At 49.0% G+C, this 24,189-nt stretch overlaps 1 protein-coding gene across 1 annotated transcript in view; it reads left to right on the forward strand.

The window, feature by feature from the left end:
* The window catches only part of NT5C1A (5'-nucleotidase, cytosolic IA), a 217,880-nt gene that overhangs the window by 166,354 nt on the left and 27,337 nt on the right, over positions 1-24,189 (forward strand). Inside the window, exon 3 of the mRNA XM_085648352.1 lies at positions 8,760-8,889. Within this exon, the coding sequence (XP_085504478.1) occupies positions 8,760-8,889 (130 nt within the window). The remainder of the gene's footprint in view (positions 1-8,759; positions 8,890-24,189) is intronic.

Genomic DNA, 24,189 nt, shown 5'->3' on the forward strand with positions numbered 1-24,189 from the left:
AAGTTTGCACCTACCCCTTAAAATAGACTCTGCACTCACATACAGTTTACAAAGGCTATGCTCCCACACTAAGTCTCTGTATTCACACCAAGCAAATTGTTGTATTCAATGTTTATTAAGACTGTGCACCCATAAACTGCAGGAAAATGGTCTACATTTATAGGTTCTCTCCAATGTCCTGTTCAAGTAGCCTACTCAGTATGCACTGCACTGCCCTGCTCTGCACTCACACACTTATGTGCATGCTCTTCACCCATAATATATGTGTACATTTTCTGCTCTCACACCCTGAACAAATAGGCTCTTGGCCAACACACACACACACACACACAGACTCTGCATCCACACCCTGCCTATGTAGGCTAAACAATTAATATTGCAAATGAAGACTCGCGGCCCCGCACACACATACTGTATGCACTGTAGAAACGCACACTGTCCTTGAACCTGCACACAGGCATTTCACCCACGCCACACACCCGTAGGCTCTGCACACAACTATCCAGAGGCAGCATGTATCGGATCTGCACATAATACCCTGTACATGCAGTCTCTGTGCAGAACCTGCACATGGATGCAATGCACACACGTCTTGCATAAGCAGGCCTTCTTTACCCAGAGGCATGCGTCTAAGACACATCCACTCATAGGTAAAACTGTTCAGATCCCTCCCCATCCATGTGAGAAGGTTGCTCCCCAGAATAGCTCTGTTTAATTTAATTTATCCCATCACACCTCACAGGAGTCCCTGTTCTGTTTTTCCTCTAAACTTGCCAGTGCGACGCTCTGCCAAATGTATACTCTTGATTCATTACCCGCACCTCCCAGTTTCCCCGCACTCCACTTCCACCAGACTTGACATTGAGACTGGAGTAAGAACTGGTTTCTTTCAACAATCTCAAGCACCAGGTAGTTATGGAGTAGAGAGATTAAGTGCAGACTCAACAATAAATTACGTAACTTGCTGGCAGGTGTTAAGGTCAGGTTATTAACGGTAATGATGTAATAAGTGTACAGTGTGTGATTGTATGCTGAAAAATAAAGATGTACAGAGCTCTGTGTGTGGTGTATTCCTTGTCTTGCTCCCGCTGGTGTAACGAAACTTGAGGGGGCCCCTCTGCAATGTACAGGAAGGGGCCCCCTCCAGACTCAATCAGGAGTTCTCCAGCAAGGGTATTGTGCTGAGGGGCCCCCCTGGAGCTTCGGGTTCCCCCACACAGCAGGGGTTGCGGGGGCCTGTGTTACACCACTGTATGCTCCCAGGGCTGGGGAGGATGCTACAACTGGCAACGAGGATGGGATCTGTGACCCGAAAGAATTTACATGCTTGAGCATGCCACATCCGCCAAAGTTGATGAGAAGCAGTCTGACATTGGTGTATGTGGAGTCAAAGCCCCGCTCTAGCCCATATACGGCCCTCAAATAATTTGAAGGCCCTGAGGAGCAGCACATTCGAAAAGCTTGGTAGAAAACCCCTGGTAAGGCCAAAAGAAGAGATATTGCGGCACATCATAATGTTAACATTACCAGCAAGAGCGAGGGAAGTACCACATGACCTTAAATTGGGCATTATGACCGGGCCCGGTTGAGCCTCTAATACTTACACAGCAGTAAGTGGCATCCAGTGCACCGAAAGGCCTTCAGAATAGTGACATTTTTCAGTAGCTGCAAAAAAGAGCGCAAACTACAATGCAGCTGTGTTTCTGAAATTATCGCCGCTATTAGCCTCAGCTAAGAACCAGAATATTGGCGCCTGGTAGACTGCATGGATTGAGAAGTTTGATGACTTAATAGATGCCCCAGAAAAAATAGCTGATAAGAACATAATTAAATGTGTAAAGAACCTTTTTCTTGGTGCTATGATTAGTACCTTGGCTGGATTCTAGCAATCCTTGTTTGGTTATATATTAGTGATCATTGCTAGTTGAAACATTGTTGCTGAGGGGTGAGCTTCTCGTTCCATTACTGCCCCAACCAGTTATAGTAACTGAGGCAGCACAATGTGTGTAAACCCACAAGATTGCATATTGAAACCTGTGTGGCAGATGAGGACAAAAAAAAAAAAATGTGTAAAGAACCTTGCTGGTGAATGAGTGAAAGAAGTGATAAGGAAACTATCACAAGCTAATGCAGTATCATAATGACAAATCAAGGAAGCGTTCAAAGCTAAGTTCAATCCAATGCCAAATGTCGACTAAGGAAGGTACATTTTCAATCAAAGACTGCAAGCTAGAGAAACGATGGATGAGTTTGTTGAAAGACTTGATGGGCTTATCAAACACTACAAGTTTAGTGCATTTATTGATGAAGAAGCTATACGTCTCAGAGTCATCGATGGCTGACTTTCAGACTCTTTCAGAAGATGCATGTTGAGAGAGATGCTCAGCTTAGAGAAATTACTAATGGCTGTAGGAGCCAAGGAAAGAGCAGATCAACGAGTCGCTGATGTTGAAGCTGGAACAGCAAGAAATGAATCAGCATTGGTCATGAAAAGCAAACACAAGTAGAAGGTAGATGCATGCAAGTCGACGTCTACAAAGAAGAAAAAATTGTCTTTCCAATGTGGGTTTTCATTTTCTCGTGAAGGCAAAGGTCCGCCATAGGACAAATGTGCAAAGGCTGCGGTAAAGAAAACCACTTCATAATGGTTTGCAAAGCAAAAGAGAAATGATCTATGTCACAGTAAGAAGAGAAAATGGATGCTAGAAGGTTCCAGAAGCATTCTCACCAAGCCCGTAAAGCCAAAAAGCAACATCAGTTATGGCAACTAGAAACCAGACAAAGTCGATCGTCGTCAAGTTCCTCCTACAAAGGCTCGTCAACGTCATTATTGAGCGTCAGTGAAGAAGAAGGATGTGTAATGTTGCCATCGATCAAGAAACAACAGGCACCTGTAGGTTTGGCTACTTGCAAAGAAGAACAAAGGATAGGGCGAGGGATGTGGCCCAATGGCTAGACCAGTCAACCTCGAATCTGGGGAACCAGGTTCGAGCCTCGGCAGGGACGCTCAACATCCTGTGATTCTGGGCAAATCACTTAAACTCCCTGTGCCTAACACAAATTAATGTAAAGCACTCTGATACCTTCGGGTCTAGTTTGCACTATATAAAACTATAAAATAAAAAAAATTACTAAAAAGGGGGAACCACCACACAAACCAACAGAATTCATTTAGACATTGCCCCAAGATTACAATAAAGGTCAACGGTTGCACCAATACCTTTATGATAGACAGTAGTAAGACGATTAACATCATGCCGGTTGAAAAGTCCAACAGCCTATCTTCTGTGCCATGCCTCAATTCATCAAACCCAAAAGTATACACGTGGGCTGCTTCTAAACAGTTGTAGAGTCGAGGATTATTCATAGCAACAATGAGACACAAAACAGTATCAGTGCAGGTGCTAATTCACCTTCTTCAAGGAGCCTTGTCCAGTGCATGTCTACTCAGTTTTGCCATTGCTTCTGACATGGGATTGATATCTCTTAATTACAACCTCCACACTCAATCTGAAGTTGTGAGTCAGTTTCTGTATTTATTTCATGGCCTAGGCATGCTCAAGACAATGAAAGTGCGACTTCACATCAATGAGGACATTCGCCATGTTGCCCAGCGGAACCGCAGAGTCATTTTACACTTGCAAGAAGCTGTTGAGAAAGAACTAGCAATGCTGTTGAAACATGACAACATTGAGCGCTCCACTGATCCTACGCCATCGGTTTCACTCAAAGTGGTGGTGCCAAAAAAGGACATTGGAGGTGCAGTGCGCATCTGTGTTGACATGCGCCAGGCTAACAAAGAAATCGGGAGAGAAAGGCATCCTGGTCCACACATAGCAGACATGATTATGCAACTAAACGGTGCCAAAATCTTCTTCCATTTTGCCCTGAACAAGGGATATCTTCAACTCGAGTTGGTAGAGAACTGCAGGTACATCACTACTTTTTCTACTCATGTTGGTTTGTTCAGATACAAAAAGTTGAGCTTTGGATTGTCTTTAGCTGCGGAAATATTTTAGAATGTTATAAAGTGAATATTTCAACCTGTCATGCATGCTTTTAATTACTGTGATGACACTGGTATTTGGGGCAACAAAAAATGTGCATGACAAGGCTCTTATGCAAGTGTGGCAGTTACTTGCTGATGCAGCAAAGTGTGAGTTTCACAAGACCAAACTCAAATTATTTGGGCACATATTCTGTGATGAGGGAATGAATCCTGACCCAAATAAAGTTCAAGCACTATCAGCTTCCTGCCCCCCACAAGATGTCACCATGCTGCAATCCTTCGTAGGCATGGCCAGTTATTGCTCAAGGTACATTTGTGACTTTGCTACTGAGATTGTCACATTGAGAGACTTGACAAAATGAGATGCTCCATTCCAGTGGTCTACTGAATATGATCAAAGCTTCAGAAGACTAAAACCTGATTGAAAATACAACTGAGGCGGCCTATTTTGACCTCAGTTTGCATACTGAGATCACAGTTGATGTGAGCCTGGTGGGGCTGGGTGCAATCCTTGCTCAACATATTGGTCTGCGAATGCTCAGAGACACATTGTGGTCTATGCCATTCTAAGAACGTGCATTCGGAGAATGAGAGTCTCAGTCGGAGAAGGAGAGTCTGGCTGTAGTGTAGTGTGGACTGTAGTGTGGGCCTGGGAACATTTTCATGTATTTCTATACAGAAAGCATTTCACTATCATTACAGATCACCAAGTGCAGCTCACTATTTTTGGAAACCCGAAAGCCAAGATGCCCCCTCGTATTGAGAGGTGGGGATTGTGACTGCAAGAGTATGACTATGCAATTGTACAAAATCCAGGTAAATATCAGAACAAGGCTGATTACTTTTGCACCGTTCGACATCCAAAATGGCTGAGGAGTACATTAACTTCATTGTGAGGTCCAGCATGCCAGCAGCCCTATCCATTGAAGAGATAATCGCTGCTACTGCTGATAAGAACATGCTTATCCTTAAAGGTATAGTTTCAGCTCAGTCGTGGAAGATGCATGCTCAACAGTTTGCTGATGAAGTTGAATTTCAAAAATTCCAAAAATGTACAGGATGAGCTATCCGTTAATAAGGAAGGTGTTGTATTGAGAGGCTCACAAATCATCATACATGAGCGCCTAAGACAGCAAGTCATTGAACTATCCCATAAAAGACATCATGGCATTGTAGCCACCAAAAGAGCATTAAGAGACCGAGTTTGGTTCCCGCACCTAGATGTGAGAGCGTAGTACCATCTCTGCAACTGTCTTCCTACCAAAGTAACACAGCATCCATTGACAATGTCTGACCTTCCTACACATGTGTGGGAAGGAATTGTAGTTGATTTCTTTGGGCCTTTAGAAAATGGACATCATCTCATGGTAGTCATCGATGAGTATTCACGTTTTCCTTTAGTAGAGGAGTTATAGTCCACTACACATGACAAGGTCATCGAGCAGCTGGATAACATCTTTGCAGCGTGGGGTATCCCTGCCATTCTCAAATCTGACAATGGTTTACCATTTAATAGCAAAGAATTAAATGAATTTCTAGTCAGACTAAATGTCAAGCATCAAAAGAGCACACCTCTGTGGCCCAAAGCTATTGGTGATGTAGAACGATTCATGAGTACCATCAAATGGGTTATTTAATGAGCATCGATGCAGGGAATCAAGTTAAACCAGGCTGTTGGGCCTGATACTAGTCAGGTAGCATATCCCTAAATCTTTTGCTATTTCTAACTTCATTTTGCTGATTCTCTTGTGTGGCCTCCAGGCACTTTTCCACTGTAAATACAGTGGGAAAGTGCGAGCGCCCTTCCTACCTGCATTGGGAACTGGCACTAACTCAATGTTCTGACACATGGGCCGGTCCTTCATTGCCGACCAGTGTGTGCGCACTGGCATCTGTCATGATTAAACTCATGAGCAGCCTTCCATTGCAGGCCGCCATAAGTCCTCACCCGCAACGATGGCACCCGTGATCGCGGGTACCGCCTGCAGTCGCAGGCTGATGCGTGTGCACTGACACCTGTTTAGTTAAACCCGTGTCCAGTCTGCCGTTGCAGACTTGGGCAGGTGCACTTACACCCCTGGTGCTACAGACTATGTCCAACCTGCCATTTGCAGGCACACTAGCGCAATTGCTCCCAGGTAATGAAGAATACCTGTGTGTTTTTTCGCTACCTATGAGGCTTGCTCTTACCATAGGTTCAATTCAAGTAGGTGGTAAACCATTCACAAACGGGACTGGGGCCTCCTTCCCCCTTGTGAGAGAGTGCGAAAATATTTTTAAGAGCAGGCAGTGCTCCCAGAGACCATTGCCTGCCCTTAAAAAATGAAACTGAAAAGTTTCATTTTTCTTTTTTAAATGCATCCTATTTTCCTTTAAGGAAAACGGGCTGCATTGTAAACAAGCATTTGCAATGCAATAGGTCTCGCAGTTACACGAGTTAAAGCTATTGGCATTGTAAATGACAATGCCAATAGGCATTGTTATTTGCAATGTCAATAACTCAAACTCGCGTAAATGCGAGACCTAATGCATTGCAAATGCTTGTTTTATTTTGTCCTCATTTCCAGCCTCTTCTTTGCTAATGGTAAGCGTTCATCATTATATTGTGTATTGCCACAACGAAATGCCCTTCGATGGCTGTCTTGCAATTACCTGTACCACTTCAGGAAGCACCGGCTGCTTAGGAGAAGGAGAAATCGTTGCGCTTTCGCGCTCCTTCTCAGTCTGACAATACAAATCGCGAACGACTCCTGTGTGTGGCATACGTCATCTTTTCACCTTTAGGTCGAACCGTTGCCTCCGATTAATTAGGGTTTGAGGTGACAGGATTTCTATGGCTCCCATCTGTTTCGTTCAACAATCAAGGCGCCGTGACGCTTTTAGTGACACACAGCAAGTCGCCCATAACCGACCTCGGTTTCATGTCAGTTCAGTAAATAAACCCACTCCTCCCCCCACCCAATCTCCGTTCAGTTTTTAAATTAATCTCCACCAAAGTTTCACACTCGCTTGTCATCACAGACTTGTACACGCCTTGAATTTCCTTTCATTCAGAAAGGGGGGGAAAGGGGGGGTGGAAGCACGGCGAGACGAAGGGGGAGGAGGCTGGAGGGAGGGAGCGGCCCAGGCTGACACAGAGAGAAAGCGAGCCCAGGGAGGACGCAAACCACTGGCTGGAGGTGGAGTGAGTGACCCCCGGCAGGCTCCTCAGTTGCTAGAGCATTCTCCACTGGAAATCAAAGCTAGGCAGGCCAGCGAAAGGGGCGGAATGAAAGTTATGTGGGAGGTTTGGAAGTAAAGGTGAGCTTGCGAGGCCAATGGGGAGGGAGAGGAGAAAACCGAAAATAGGAAGTGGAGAATGGAAGGGCAGGTATGGAAGACAAGCGCGCACTGAAGTTGACGAGGAGGGAGTGGGAGGGGGGAATGGGGGCGGGCACAGTGGTGCGGCCGCAGTTGTAAAAGGCAGGGAGAGGGTGAGATTGAGAAAGGGAAAGATAGGGATCAAAGGAAACAATAACAAGCAGGAAGGGGTGGCAAATGGTGTGCACTTTGATGTCCTCAGTGGCCGTGCGGCTCACTGAGGACATCAAAGGGGCCGCGAAAGTGAAAGCAAACGAGTGCTTTCAGGCCTCCAAATGGTGCGCGCGCCCGGACGGCGCACATGCACTGTATTTGGAGGCCTGAAAGCCACTGTTTGCACTTCCAAAACTCGCTTACTATAAGTCTCGCCAGAGCAGCGCTAAAGCGCTGTCTCAGGCGAGACCTAAAAAACTGCTTTATTTAAAAAGCAGTCACAGACACGGTGGTCTGCTGACCCCAGCAGGCCATCCTCCCTGGGAGTGCTAGCCATTCCCAATGGGGTCGCAAATTTCGCTTGCCTCATGAATATTGATGAGGCATGCAATTTGCGACCCCATTGGGAATTACAAACAGTGTCTGAGACACTGTTGTACATTCACTTTAGCGAGTTGCAAATTGAGACTCGCAATTCGGCGCAATTTGCAACTTGCTAAAGTGAATGGTCGTACATCTGGCCCTAAGTGCGCTAGGACCCTTGCGGTTCTGGGTGGACTCAACAAGGAATTACATAACTTGGTTAGAGGTGTTAGGGTGTGGGTATTAATGGTTATGATGTAATGAGAGTGCAGTGTGTGATTGTATGCTGAGGAATAAAGACATACAATCCAGCGCGCCATGTGTGGTGTATTCGTTTGCACGCTCTCGGGGCTGGTGAGGATGCTACAGTAGTGAAAAAATGTGAAATGGGCTGTGCCAGCTGGGCATCATTCACCTATCATTATTTGGAAGGTTTCCCTCCTGTTGCTTGATCAGGCCTGATAGTGAGACTATGCAATATCAATCTGTCACCTGGCCACCCACCACCTCTCACACTTTACAGCACCCCACGCAATTCAGTTTTATCAGATCTGGCAATAAAACAACATTGTGCCAACTGTTTCAAGTAGGGCACCTCCACTACTTCTATATCCCAGGATCCCCCTCCCACCCACAATCTCCACCTCCTTCAGCCTGGCAGTGGCACACTACAATAAGGGTGTCCTTCTCCAGCACATTACTCACCATCCATTGCTGACCGGCCCCATTAGACTCTTCTGCTGGCACCTGAGCACTTTCATTAACAGCTGCTGCAAGCTTGGCTCAGGTGTCTTCCATGTGGCTATATCTGGGTTAGTGGAAGCCGCATACATTGGTCAGCAATGGAAGTAACAATTCTTTCTCTTTGTTTCAGGCTTTGGAAACGGTCAATGCTCGTCTGAGGGAGCTCTACCCAACCAGTGAGGATCTCTTCGACATTGTGCTCATGACCAACAACCACGCCCAGGTGGGCGTTCGGCTGATAAACACCATTAACCACCACAGTAAGTACCAGGCTGCCGGATCATGAAAACGAAAAGTCCAATAGGATTGTTTCCAACAAACCTTTTTTATTTTGGTGATGGGATTAGTGGCTAAATGTAGGGTTTAACAGTGAGATATGCATTGCACCTCATCTGATTAGGAAGTAGTGTTCTCAACATGGCTACGTAGACCTTTGCTTGCCTGTGGCCTTTCAATGTATCTGATGAATTTCCTTGCTTCTTTCAAATCCACAGTTCCATTGTAAGCAGAGCCTGGTTCAGCTGGGCATGGAGAAAAAGTGGGTATTTAATGACCGTCTAAAAAATGTGGGATTGATGTAGGAGCTTCAATTTGTGAAATATGGATGGTACTCCTGTTCAGAAGGAGATCCTGTGTGTTGTCCTACAATGGATTTTCAGATTAAGCCTAGGCAGCGCATGCTCTGTCTCTTTGAGACATGCTGTATACACTCTGTGAGCTCACACCCCGCCCATTGCCTTTATTAGTCCCTTTGATTGTTGTTCAAAAATGCTTGCTTGCGAGTGGTTAGTCCTTCCTTTATGTCCCTTCTTTTTGTTTTTTGTTTCCTCCCACAGAGCACCACCCAATTACTTGGATCTTAATGCTTCTGTGTTTGTGTGTTGTTTTGGGGGACAATTTTTTTCTTCGATCCTGCTTGTGTTTGTCTGTGCTTGTTTAAATTCTTCCTTGTGTCGTGTTTCTTGTTTCTGCCATCCCCCTCCCTCCGCACTGACCTTGCTCCCACATATACCCACCCCTCCCCCTTCTTTTTATTGTTGCTTCCCCCATCATTAGGCTTCCACCCCTCGTCGGTGTTCAACTTGTGACTGCCATCTTATCCAGCAGTGAACAATCACTGCCACAGCAGAGCAGAGTGGAGTAAGGTAGCATTTCCAACTGTGCCCCACAATGCAGTAGGGGTTGGGATCACCTGCCCTCCATGTTGTATTTGAATGCAAGGCTTTGCAGTTCCTATGACAGGGAAAGGATGTCAGGTCATTGGAATAGCCTCCAATTGAAGTAAGTACCCTCACACACCCCGAGAGGTATCATGCTTCATCATCCAGGCGTGCTTCTCGTCCGGGCGGCGCTGCAATGTTAGACGGGCACCTGCGAAGGGGCTCTTTGCCAGAGATCTTTTTATAATAAAGCTGTTAGGTGAATGAGGGTATGTGGGCTGTGATAAGTAGTGTAAGGAAAGGGGTGGTTAAAATAGGTTTAGTGATGCTGGGGTTTACCAAACTTTATCGGTGGGGCTCACTAACCTACATAAAATCCGTGTAGCTCATGTGAGATGCAATTGTCCTATAGAGCATTTGTGTTGTAAAGTTGTGTGGTCAACATGTTTCTTGCCTCATACAGCCCCACAAGGGGTCTATTTTAAATTCATCAGGACAGGTAGCAAATTGTATCTTACACTACTGAGAGACTGGTTCTTCAATGAGTGCATATAGTTCACGTAACCAGTCCTGCTGTACTCCACAAGGCAAGATTCTACCTTGTTTGTTGGACCGACCTGAAAGAAAGGGGGAGACAGAACAAAACATAGGACAAACACATGTTTTTTTGTTTTTTTTTAAATTGGTAAAACATCGTTCAGTATTAGCGAGTTATAGTTATTTAATTTTCTCTTCATATTTCCACATTCACCCTCGTGTAATTCAAGTTATGCGCGCTAGAAACGCATGAGTGACACCACCAAAACACCCAACACTTAATATGTAAACGTGGGTACTTTCATTAAAGTGCTAACGAAACAGTGCGTGAATACCCAAAGAGCTCTGTTACTTTTCGCTAGGAAATATTTCATTTACCATTCATACCTAAAGTGCCCATATTGTTATACCCGTGCTAGGGTGTGACAATGTACCACTTATTTGGACAGCGAAGTCTGCTTGTTGAATTGTGTCCACACAAACAGATCCTTTTTATAATTCCCAAATTAATCACTCACTTGTTTTACGTTGGTCTAGGTCATTCGGAAATGTTACAGAGCGTGGCGCTCGATCACGACCTGGAGGGTAAATAGTAAACCGATAGCGTTAAAAAGTCTTACCCCGGTAGATGCCAGATGTGTCCTTAGGGTTCTGTACTCACTCGTATTGGCGTGGCGAATGCCTCTCCACCTACCTAAAAGAAAGGAGCAGAAGAGAATGGAGGAGAGAGTAAGGGAGAGGGAAGAAGGAAAGTGGGAAGGAGGCATCAGGAGATGGAAGGAGGGAACTGTAGCCAGTGAAAGATGGTGCCATAGAGAGTAAAAGTGGGAGTAAAAGAGGGTACACAGGAGAGCTGGGGAGAGAGAAGGCTGAAGCAGGCACAACTGAATGAGCGATTAAGGGAGATGGGAGGAAGGCCAGTGGCGAGGGTAAGATGAAAGAGGGAATAAGGGAACAGGAGACGGCGAAGGAGATGGAGCGCGTAGGTTAGAGGGAAGAGTAGAGCAGAAGAGGAGATGTAGGGGGTGTAGAATTGAGGAAAGGATGGAGCAGGTGAGAAGGAAGGTGGGACCTGGCGAGACGGAAGGAGGGAGCAGTGCTAAGGAAGGTAGGTTACATTGGAGAGGGAAACAGGGAGGTAAGGAGCGTACATGGGAAAACAAACTGGAGGGAGGGAAGGATGGGGCAAAAGAGAACAAAGAAGGGGGCAGGAGAGAGAGAAGGAAAGGAAGGAAGAAAAGGGGATCATGGAATCGGACAGAGGTACGAAGTGGACATGGTATAGGGAAAAGGCATCAGGAGAGAGAATGAGAGATCAGTGGATTAAAGGAGCGACCAATAAAAACATCAGGGCCTGTCGGAGAGAGACAATGGGAAACGGTAAATGTGCCCCCCTCTATTCTCTCCTATTGCCTGCATGCATATTAATCCTGCTCCCCCTCTTCCTCTCCAAACAGCACTGCGCCTGGAGTATTAGAGGACTGTATGGAGAGAGAGCTGGGGTTGCCAGGTGCACACACAACCACATCCACATGACATAAGTGTTCGAGGGAGCAGCTTTCCACTGGGATGGACATGCCAGGCCTTTTAACTCCTCCAGCAGAAGGTGACTTCCCTAGGCGTCCAAAGTATTAAAACTGCTCCCAGACTCTCCACCTGGCTGTGGCTGACGGCTGAGGCCATTGTGGTATTAGCCCATTGAGAGCATTCTGTGAAATGGTTGGCATCAGCCTCAAGCTTCCAAAGGTAAGTAGTAGGTACTACCCTTGTCTTTCTCTCTGAGACCTCCTGCAGTTTATTTTCTACACTCAGCGAGAGAATGACCAGGCACAAAGCCCCCCCCCCCCCCCCAAATAGTCACTCCACGGGCAGGAGCCAAAACAGGAGTCCCTTGTCTGTTTCACTAGGAAGTGGAAAGGGTTGCCAGTGACGTCATCTGGGAGAGCCCGGACACCATTTAAAGGATCACGAGGCAAGTAATCGGCCTCTTTTTCACTCCACTGCGTCTCAGCCAGCATACTACAGTTAACAACCACCCACCCACCCACCCACTTGGTCTGATCTTACAAGTGCATTCTGAAGTGTTGGCTGTAATGGGTGGAGACAACTGTTTTATTGCTCGCACAATTGTTGAGCTGTTTTGCTGATTTTTATGTCCTGTATTCTCATAATAATGTCTTTGTCCGATCTTACTGTATTCTCATAACAGTAATGTATTCTTAACTATGGTTATCATTTCTCGCTAATGCGATGTGACTAGAGGAAGAAAAGGCAACGCCCTTGGTTAAACCTCAGTGAAGTTGTCTATCTCCTTGGGAGTTGTTTCAGTGGGGATGCCGCAAGTTGCATGTTGTGAGCGCACTAACAGAAGGTAACCAGAGGACTAACAGCCATGTTTACACTCTGTAGGTTTCACTTCCTGCCCGTCCCTCAGCCAGAAATAGAAGGCGGGTGTGGGGCTGAGGGTGTTGGGGCTGAACCCTACAGTCATCTGGGGGTCCGAGGGTGTGATGTTACTTCCGCTGCCCCTGGCATTTTGGTGCTCGACCTCCAAACTTACAACCGCCTGAAAAATAATAGCAAACCCACTAAGAGACAGTGACCGACAGCTGGGGGAGTTTCAAAGGCATGATAGGACAAGGGGCCGGTTTTAATCGCTGAGATTACTGTCACTATCCTAAGAGTAGGTCAGAGTAGGTGGCCATGATAGTGATTGAGTGTAGAAATCTGTGTACAGCTGGGTCTGGGATAAGGAGGTGAGGATTGCAGATGTGGACTCGAAGGGAAATTGGTGACTATGTACATCCCCTGCTAGGGCTTGTGGGAGGGGTGCATCGCTGGGAGGTGCAAAACTGTGGCTTGATAACAGGCGCAGTGCGTCCATTGGGGTGTTGGGGCGTAGCCCCACTAAGCCACATGGACGCACCGTCACTCAAGCGCAATGACCCGCAATCTCGCTGAATAAATTATTATACGCGTGTCCCGGTACCTAGTAGTACCGGGACACGCCCGACTGAAAATGTGCTGCTGAAGCCAGGGGGCGGGGCAGGGGATGGGCTGCAGCAGCTGAGTGACAGTCCAGACTCAGCTGCCTGCAGCAGTAGAGACAGTGCGCATGTGCATTTTTGGGCTAGGACCAGCCCGAACATGCGCGCAACAATCTTCCCATTATGAGGGAGTCAGGGACCCAAGGGGGTGCTGCTTCATACAGCAGCCCCTGGGTCTCATTATGGGCGAAGAGTAACTGTGCCCCCCTAGCCAATCCTGGCGCTGCATGCAGCGCCAGGATTGGCTGGTCCACCGCACAGAAGGGCAGGCAAAATGAGGCAATCCATTTATTGGGTGCCGCGGGGTGGTGGCACTGCCGCAGCCGCACTTACGTATGGCCAATCACTGTGTGACTTCATGTGAAGCCATGCAGTGATTGGTCATTTTCGGGTGGTGACGTGACGTCCAGGCTGAGGCTCGCAGCGCAGCAGCAGGCCGACTCGACGTCGATGACTCCCTCACGTTTTTGCCGCCAGTAGTGAGTGATTGAAGCCCTACTTGTTACCTCGGAATCGGATGCCCAGCTCTGCTGTTATCTAATTGTGACTGACTGGCGATTGTGTCTCCTCCGCTCATGTAGCAGGTAATCTATGTATTGTTGCTGTGTTTTTGCTTTAACTCCCGACCGAGTCCCGCAAACTTTTTATAAAGTTCATGTTGTTCCCCAGTCTTCCCCAAGTTCAGCCGGTCGAGTCTTTACCCCAGCTACCAGGGGGGAGTTGAGCTCAGGTTAACTTAGCGACTGGGCCAGCCAGGCCCTCCAATGTGATGTCACGAAGTCCGCGCTAGCACCAGCTGCCGAATCCTGTGAATGGAACACCTATGACAGGCCAGGGCCTCCAATTTGATGTCACGAGGTTCGCGCTGGCACCAGCTGCAGAATCCTGTGAATGGAACACCTGTGACAGGCCGGGCCCTCCAATGTGATGTCACGAGGTCCGCGCCAAGTGCAGAGGGGAGGCCTCCGCCGCAGCAGAGACAAGCAGAGGCCACTGATGGGGAAGAATGTCGAGTAGGATAGGGGTCGTCTTTTTGAGCTTTTCGCAGGATAATTGTTGTGACTAAATAGGTTTTTGCTTTTTTACAAGACATTGAATTAAAACCATGTCTCGCCTGCCCCCCCTTACAATGCAGCACCTGTCATCGCCCATAAACCGGTGATGTATGATTGCATGTTGAAAAGTCTCTATTGTGACGTGTCCTTGATATAAAAGGCTGGTAACCAGGCAGCCGCAGGACTGCACTCATGAGCACCGGACAGAGAGGACCACTGCTGGCGGCTGGAGCGGAGGCCCGCGAGAGGCGGAAGCAGCAGGGGCCTATCAGGCTCCAAAAAAGAAGTGGGTGGGGATGAGTCTACAGGGACACGGCGAGTATATAAACCAAACGAAAACTGAACTGAAAACCGAACTGTAATGATGCTAGGTGCTCTGGCTACTAGCTGCTATTCCCCAATAACTTGCTGGAGGCTCTGGTAGGTAGGTAGATGCCTTTATTAACATTTGGATCTCTTTCCCGAGAGAGCGCCGGGCAACACGCTCCGAACGCCGTCTCTCACAACACGCTACTCCCGCGCATGCGCAGTAGTGTCCAGTATGGCCGCTACGCACATCGCCGTCCTTACGTAGTGCGCGCGTCAACTAGACCGCGACACTACATATCTCCCCCTTTTCATACCACACAACACAATATCCCCGACCATGTGGTCAGTCCATTTCATAGTCTCTAAACCTGGATGGTCTCCCACTGCTCTCCCCACCCGGGTGTGTCTTACCGGAGTGGAATGTCCTTCTCGGCCTCCCTCTGCGACCGGGCCTCCGTCGGTTCCTTTCGGAGTGCCCTGGCCCTCTCTCTCTTTTTTCTCACCATCTTCCTGGGTCGTTTCCCCCAGGGACCATCCGCCTGGTGTGTCTCTCTCTCTCTCCTGCTCTCCGCTCATGTTCTCTCCGCGCTCTCTTTCGGACGTGTCTGTGTCCCTTGTCGGCCCTTCCGTCGGGGTTTCCCCCTCCGCGTCCTCTCGGGGCCATTGTATGATTTTGTTGCACTTGGCCATGCGATCATGTGACCACACGTTTCCGTCACTGAGCAACGCTGCCCGGTCGTACACTTCTTCTACTCTTAGGGGTGGGGAGTACTTGCTTTCTCCCTTCCGCTTCAGGACTGCCAGCTTCACTCTGACCCACTCCCCTTTTTCCAACGCCGTCTCCTTCACCCTCTTGTGGCGGTTGTAGTGTTCCGTATAGATGCGTTGTGCCTTCTCCAGGTTGTGTTGCACCACCGCCGGAGACCATTTGCTGGTGATGGTCTTCTCCTGCCACGCAACATTGTCTCTGGTGAAGGGTTGTCTTCATCGTAAGATCTGGAAGGGGCTGTACCCCGTACCGGTGGGGGTGATACGGTACGCCCATATCGTGCTTTGCACTTCTTTCTCCCAGTCTTTGCCCCTCGTGATGGCCGCTTGTATGGAGCCCATAAGCACCCTGTTGAACCTTTCTACTTGTCCATTGCTGGTCGGGTGATATATCGAAGTGTGTCTAAGTAGTATGCCATTCCTGTTTGCAAACGTGACCCACTTGTCAGAGGTGAACTGGGGGCCATTGTCGCTGATTATGATCCTGGGTATGCCTTCCCTGAGGAACACCGCCTTGAGGAAGCGCAGTATCTCCTCCGTGTCCATGATCTCGCTGATGTGCACTTCTGGCCATTTCGAGTACTTACTTCTGGCCATTTCGAGTACTTGTCTACTAACGCACAGAGGTATTTGGGGATCCCCTGATCGTCTAGTATCGGCCCTAATATGTCCACTGCTACCTCTTCCCATGGGTTACTGGGGTTCGTGAACTTCCCTAAGGGTGGTCTCATAGGCTTCAGTATCTTGTCCGCACCCTGGCACTGCACACAGTCTCTCACGTGCCTCTCTACGTGCATTTCCATTCCTGGCCACCAGTACGTTTGTTTAGTCCTGGCCTTTGTCTTCACGATTCCCAGGTGACCCTCATGTAGTATGGCTAGCAGGGCAGGTACTATGTTCTCCGGTGGTACCACTCTGTCGCCTCTGTAGACAAACACCCCGTCGTTTCCCACCGACAGCTCTTCTCTGACCTCGTAGAACTGCCGGACTTTGGGTCTTTGTCTTCTCCTTTCTGGCCACCCTCGTACAATGTACAACTTGATGTCGTCCATATCGTCATCCGCCTCATACGCGTTTTTCCACTCCTGCCTGCTGATGGCTTTTTCCGGGTCGTCTGTCAGGGCTACCATCTCGTCGTCGTCTTCCATGCCACTGGAGGCACTGTCCATCGCGGACGCCCTGCTGAGGTAGTCCGCTATCTTGTTTCTTGAGCCCGGGATGTACTCCACGTTGTACCGGTACTCCAGGAGTTTCAGCGTCATTTTCGCGATCCGGGGTGTGGCGCTGGCATGACCATCCGATGTCAACACCTTCACTAGGGGCTTGTGATCCGTCTTCACTTGAAATCTAGTACCCCACAGGAACTGACGGTACTTCGCCATGGCCCATACCACCGCCAGCATCTCTTTCTCGATCACACTGAACTTTTGTTCCGCCGCCGTCAACGTCCTGGACGCGAAGCTGATCGTCTCCGTCCCTCCTTCTGGTCTTTCTTGCATGAGCACCGCTCCTAGCCCTTTTTCACTCGCGTCCGTCATCAATATGGACCGTCCCTGGGGATCGTACCCCTGCAGCGGGATCGCTCCACTGATTTCCTGTTTCACCTTGTCAAACTCCTCCTGCGTCTCTTCAGTCCATACAAACGCCGTCTTGTCCCTCGTGAGTTGCCTCATGTGGTGGGTTTTTGTGGCGAAGTGGTGGACGAACTTGCTATAGTACTCCGCCATCCCTAGAAATGACCGTACTTCTTCCTTGGAGGTGGGCGGAGGTGCTTCGCAGATGGCCTTCACGTTCCCTTTCTTCGGTGTTATCCCCTGCGCTCCTATCTCATGCCCCAGGTACGTGACTGATGTCATCCCGAAGTGACATTTCTCCCACTCTGCCGTCAGGCCGTTCTCCTCCAGGATCTTCAATACCGCCGACAGCTTCTCATCATGGTCTTCCAGCTCTGTCCCCATCACTAGGATGTCATCCTGGAAGTACTGCACACCCTCGATGTCCTTGAATAGGCGGGCCATCAGCTTCTGGAACACCGCAGCTGCCGAGGCAAGACCGAAGGGCATGCGGCAGAATTGGTAGCAGCCAAACGGCGTGATGAACGATGTCAGTTTTTTGCTTGTCGAATGCAGCACTACCTGGTGGTATGCCGATTGCAGGTCGATGGTGGAGAACCATTTTACGCCTTTCGTGCGGGCCAACATTTCCTCTATGCGTGGTAAGGGGAACTTTTCTACCACAATGCACTTGTTTAACTCTCTGAGGTCCACACATAGACGCACCTTGCCTGACGGTTTCATGGCCACTACCAGAGGCGCCAACCACTCCGCGCTGTCGATGGGCTCGATGATTCCCCCGTCTTCCAGTCGGTGGAGTTCCTGTTGGACCGCCTCTCTCACCGCAATTGGTATATTCCTTACTTTGTGCGCTACCGGACGGGCGTTTTCTTTAAGGACGATTTTGTGGGAGAACTTCTCTAGTTTCCCGATCTTCCCGCCGAAAACCTTCGGGTGTCCACTCCGCCATTTCTCCGCCGTCGACTCCTCTCCGTCCAGGGTCACCATCACCTGGGTGTCCCCTCCTGGGTTCAGCTGAACGCCCAACTCTCCTTGGTCCATCCAGCCCAGGACTGACGGTCCCTTCTCAGCGACGTACAGTTTGCAGAGGGCGCTCCGCTCTTTGAACTGGAACAACAGCTTCTTGAACCCCACCATCGGGATCGGATCCCCTGTGTAGGTGACCGGTCGAATGTCGGGGGGTTCTAGCTGTGCACCCCACTTGGGTCTGAACCTCTCGTTCCACACCGATCTTTGAACAATCGTGTAGGGAGACCCTGAATCCGCCACGATGGTGATGCTTACTCCTCCAATGATCATGTCGCACTGGGGTTTGCGCGTTCTTCTCCCATCGATGCCCAGCACCTGGTCCTCTACACACAGGACTTCATCGTCATCTTCCCGGCCTTCTGCTTCTTCCCCCGCGTCCTGCGCCACAAATTTCACCGCATGCTGTCTCCCTTTCCTTCGGCATACTTTCTCGTAATGGCCTACTAGGCCGCAGAACGCACACTTGGCTCTGAATGCGGGGCACCGTTTGTCGTGCGCTGCGTGGCTCGAGCTTCCGCATCTGTAGCACCTCATTGCTTCACTCTTTTCTTGCTTCCATGTCTGTCCAGGTTTTGCCTTCCCTTTGGGCGCTCCTCTGTACTCCCCCGTCGCTGTTTTACCCTGTCCGTGCTGGTCCGCATCATCCACCTTACTGACCGTGAGTCTGGGGGCCGGGTCTCTCTTTGCCGCCTCCGCGCAGCGTTTGGTCAGTTCCGCTCGTTTCACTATGGCGATCACCTCATTCAGCGTCGCATCCCCACTCGCCCACAGTTTATCTTGCACCGACTTGCTTGTCGTATGCATCACGATCTGGTCCTTGATGAATTCGTCCTGTAACCCTCCATACTTGCACGTCATCGCAAGTTTACGCAGCGCCGCCACGTATTCATCAATGGATTCCCCCGCTTCTTGCTTCCTCTGCTGGAAGTTATAGCGGTCAATAGAGGTGCACACTGCAGGCCGATAGTGGTTGTCCAAGTCTTCTATGGCGTGGGAGAATACGTCTGTGTCCCCTACCTGTCTGACGCCCGTTGTGAGGTTTTGAAACACCCGTATTCCTTCTGGTCCCAGGTTGTGTAGGAGTATCCTCTTCCTCCTGGCACTGGAGAATGCCTCCTCGTTCTCATCTTCCAGCGCTTCTAGGTAGTTTTTGAAGTACTCCCTCCAGTCTTCCCACTTCATTAGGGGTTCTCCCGGGCGTGGTAGGAACGGGATCGGCGTTGTTAAAGTTGACGACTGTGCGCTCATTTTGGCTTCCGCTTGTTTCCTTGGGCTACCTGGCGCGTCTGTTCTCGCTCCCCTTCTTCGGGTACCTGGGACTGCGTTCGAGCTGGCTGCGCCGTCGTCCCCCGATTCCGCCAGGGTCTCCTCTGTCGTTCCGCGGTCTGCCTGCGCTGTTCCTCTACCTCGTGGCCGGCTCCTTTACTGCCCACGTGCCAATTTCTGGTGTCTATCTGCCTCTGCCGCGCTCTCCCGGTGCGTAGGCGTCTGTCCTCGACCCCCTCGGTCCTCTTACCGCGTGGGGTGACGTCCCTCTTAGTGGACACTCCTCTCTGAAGCAAGTTGGGGGCACCTTCCTCCTGTTCCACGCAGGGTTCTCACCAGCCCAGTCTCGTCGCCACTGTAATGATGCTAGGTGCTCTGGCTACTAGCTGCTATTCCCCAATAACTTGCTGGAGGCTCTGGTAGGTAGGTAGATGCCTTTATTAACATTTGGATCTCTTTCCCGAGAGAGCGCCGGGCAACACGCTCCGAACGCCGTCTCTCACAACACGCTATTCCCGCGCATGCGCAGTAGCGTCCAGTATGGCCGCTACGCACATCGCCGTCCTTACGTAGTGCGCGCGTCAACTAGACCGCGACACTACACGAACTTGAAACCAAACTGAAACCAAACTTGAAATTGACTTGAAACTGGCTTCAAACTCAATTTTCCTTCCCTTCTCTTCCTTCACTTCTGACCAACATCCGTTCCGTTCCCTTCGCTTCCATCCCTCTTCCTTTTCTTCCCGATCTTCTCCCCTACCCTTCCCTTCTCACCTCTCCCTCCTCATCTTCCATCCCTTCTCGCCTCCATGCTCTATCTCCCCTTCCCTTCTCTTCCCTCTCCCTTCTTCCCCTCACCCCCTCCTCCCTCCTCCCTTTTTCCCCCTCGCCCTTCCCTTACCCTCACCCTTCCCCTACCCTCTCTTCCCCTTCCCTCTCTACCCCCACCATGTACCCTCACCCTCCTCGTTCCCCTCTCCCTCGACCCACCACCTTGCAATCTCCCATCCCCCTCCACCTTCCCCTCTAACTCCCTCATCCTCACCCTTGCCCTCTTACTCTCCCTCCCCTTCATCCTCACCCTCTCCCTTCCCCTCTCCCTTCCCTTTCCCTCACCCTCACCTTTTCCCTCTCCCTTCCCTTCCCCTCTGCCTCACCCTCACCCTCTTCCATTCCCTCACCCTCTCTCTTCCCCTCTCCCTCTCACCCTCCCTCTTCCTTTTCCTCGCCCTCGCCCTTTCCCCTCTCCCTCCACCTCTCTCCCTCTGAACCCCCTTTTCCTTCCCCTCTGCCTTTCTGCTTCACCTCTCCATTTCAGCTTCCCCTCTACCTCTCCCTCACCCCTTCCCCCTCTCCTTCCCCCTCTCCCAAGTTAAGCCGGTCGGGTCTTTACCCCAGCTACCAGGGGGGAGTTGAGCTCAGGTTAACTTAGCGACTGGGGATCCACCCGGACAACGGTGGCGGCGATTGCTTATGGTGGGTAAGAAGTCACCCTCCAATTAGAACAATGTAAAATGTTTAAAAGATATAAGTACATGTGACTTTATAAGAGAACGTAGGCACAATAGTTTGCTCCAAATCGAGATTTAATTGTGTTGCTTTTTAGCAGAGCCAGCTTTAGGGCAGCGAAACTGGTGTAGCTTCACCTGGCACAGACCTGGGGGTGTGGTTCAGAAGCACCGGCTGTAGCATTCCTCCCGTTTCCAGCCGTTTTAGTGACAATACAAATGACAAGATAACTGGTGATTCATGTTTACTGGAGAGGACCTCTCTAGAGACAGTTTGACTCATCACAGTGCAGAGGGTGAATATGCCCGCTGTAAAGAAGTACCTTGCAGATCATAACTAGGTCAGTGGGTTATGGTTTCAGATCCTTTGTTTATAAGTAACAATCCTAGTCTCAGAGACCTGTGAAACGAGAGTTGAACGGTATAGATCAAAATGTTCTTCCCCAGTCCGCCATTATCTTAATGTTGGTAATAGAGGTCGTTTGGGAAGAACCTAATTATGAAAGCCAACCACTACAGTATCAGTATGTATAAAATCCCTCAGTTTACGTTCTAGTAGGATGGCAGACTTGATTCCTACACCTTGTAATTCTTATTTTGTCTCAAGATTTACTATAGACCTATTTACACATGTATGATTCAATGTTTAGTTGTTTGTTAAATAAAAAACATCTGTGAGTGAGGTACTCAGAAATGCATTGTATCTCGAAGTCTGTTATGGAGCTCTGTGGTTATACTGAATAAGCAGCTATCTATGTTATATGACATCGCTTTATTAATGTAATAACTGCACTTTCACAATTGCTTTATTAACCTTCCTGCTTTCTCAAATTTGCTTGAAAATGCACCATTTATGGAGGTTCTGGCACGCTCGCTACGCTCGCTTGCAACGGTGCAGTATGCCAATCATTTTACGCCTCACCATTTTCAAATGTCACCAGCCGCCCCTGCTTGATAATGGAATCAATCCTCTCCCGGATGTGGTATGGCCCCTCCCTCGAGGTAGAGTTAAACCGGGTTTGGTGTGGTTTTGAGAGACACAGGTTTTTAGGCAGCCGTGGTCCATGCAGGTAACAGCAGTGGGGCAGAGGGGCCGCGTTGGGGGGTATTTCGAGGGACGATGCCAAGGGAAAATTAAATAAATAATTAGTTTTCCCTCTGCATCGTCCCTCGAAATCCCCTCCAACGCGGCCCCACCGCTGTTACCTGCACGGACCGCGGCTGTTTTTGGGGTTCCCGGCAGTATCAGAGAGAACACTGGCATTCAGGCACTCTTCTGAACTATGCTATGTGTTATCGTGCTTGGTTGTGATGTTCACACCAGCCACATAACTCTGGGTACAGCCCTAAGAAAAAATACCCAAAATGCTCAAAATCTGTGAATTTACAGTGTCCTACAACCCTAGTTAAATGTGTCCTGCCGACACTGACGCTGTGCTGCAGGCCCTGGAGAGCGGTGTCTCCCAGTAACTTCTAGCAATGTCATGAAACTCCCCAGCTTTCTGTATTCACCAACCCTTCGCGGATGAGAGTGTCCTATAACCTCTGCACAGTGCTGTGCTGCCCTTAGGCAGCCTGCAGCCCTCTCTGAATCAGTACTGACCCCCATTGCAAGCGTCTTGACCCATGGCCGTCCTCCTGCCCATAGGTGACAAGTTCCACCTTAATTGGCAGCGTCCTAAAGCCGTTCTGCAGATGACAGTGCTCATTGGGGCCTGAGGTTACAGTTCCCTACAGCTTACACATGAACGTCAGTTCAGCAAACGGTCAGGGGAAGTGACATCATTTGCCATTTGACCTTTATATTCACTCACGCATACATGCTTACACAAACACACACAATCACGCATACGCACGCTCTCTCTCACATAAGCACACCGTCACCTGCACACATACATACAACATACATTCTAAAGCATGTTTTACTTATCTCTGTCAGGGAGGGTCATATTCCGGCTAACTGTACTCTAATTTTTTTTATTACACTAACAGTGAATAATATAACGTTATTCAGTATTAGTATAATAAAAACCGTTGACAAAAAAATGTATAAGGAGGAGTTGCTCGTGTGTTCCTGGCACTGATTTTGAGGCCCGGGGGCGCACGGAACAAGCCAGGGGTCGCAGCTGTGTGAAGGGAGAGATGGATAGAAAGAAAAGAGTGATGGTTGAAAAGTAGGAAGCTAAGATGGATGGATGGGCGGACGGAGGGATGGATGGGAAGGGAAAGAAGCAAAAGGACAAAGAGGATGGACAGAAGGAATGATGGATGAAATAAAGATGGAGAGAAGAAAGGCTGGATGGATCACTGGAAAAGAAAGAAGGATAGATGGACGACAGATAGATGGGTGGATGACTGAGTGGATCGATGGGAAAAAGTACAGAAAGTATGAAAAAAGGATTAAAAGGAAGATGAGAAAAAGACCAAAAGAAAGATGAGGGAAGGAAGAACAAAAGATTGAAATAGGGATGGAGAGAAGGAAGACATTGAAGATATTCAGAATTCCCTCAGGAGGAGCAATCTCCTGAACACTGCTGGACTTGTTTGCCTCACCTCTTGGCTCAGAGATATTTGGGGCGTTGTTTAAAGAGGGGCATATTCTATTTTTCTAGCTAATCCCTTGCAGGCAGCACAACAAAGTTCCCGCTGTTCCTGCACTCGACGTACACACATGCAAAATATTTGTCCGGTGCAAGTCATTTATTTTGCAGGCTCCACTGAAGAGTCCTGGGGAGCAACACATGATTGTGGCCGTGAGACTGTGTGAGAGTTTCCCCGCGCTTGGGCAGTCAGAGGTTACTGGCAGTAGATGTGCTGGTTGCTGTCACTAGTAGAGAGGGCGCTCCTGCCCGCAGCTACTCTCTATGCACCAGTGACTCTCCGGAGGTAAAATGGCGAGCGGGAGGTTGCAGCAGGTTTGGTAATTGGGCACGGCGCACTCAGTTCGGGGTAATCATATTCCACATCTCCCATCAGTACAAGACACGGGGAGGGGGTGGGTGGCTATAATATCTGGGTACTCGATGGAAAAGGACACTGGCACCCTCACTCCGAAAATATATGAATTGTCTTCTCTGAATAATGTCAAGAAGAACACCATGTGCATAATTTGCCGGACTAATTTAGAAGTAATTTGACTGCTAAAAATATTGAAAATTACTTGAGGCGTTCACAAGAACTGTGTGAAGCAATGCTCCTCTCTCCATACCTTAACGGTATTAGGCTGAAAATATGTAACTTTAAAAGTGCCGGAATTCTTTCGGGCTAGCAGCTGGGCTAAATAAATGGCACATGGCTATATACCCTT

Source organism: Triturus cristatus, chromosome 3_2 (genome assembly GCF_964204655.1).
Source record: "Triturus cristatus chromosome 3_2, aTriCri1.1, whole genome shotgun sequence".
Taxonomy (NCBI): domain Eukaryota; kingdom Metazoa; phylum Chordata; class Amphibia; order Caudata; family Salamandridae; genus Triturus; species Triturus cristatus.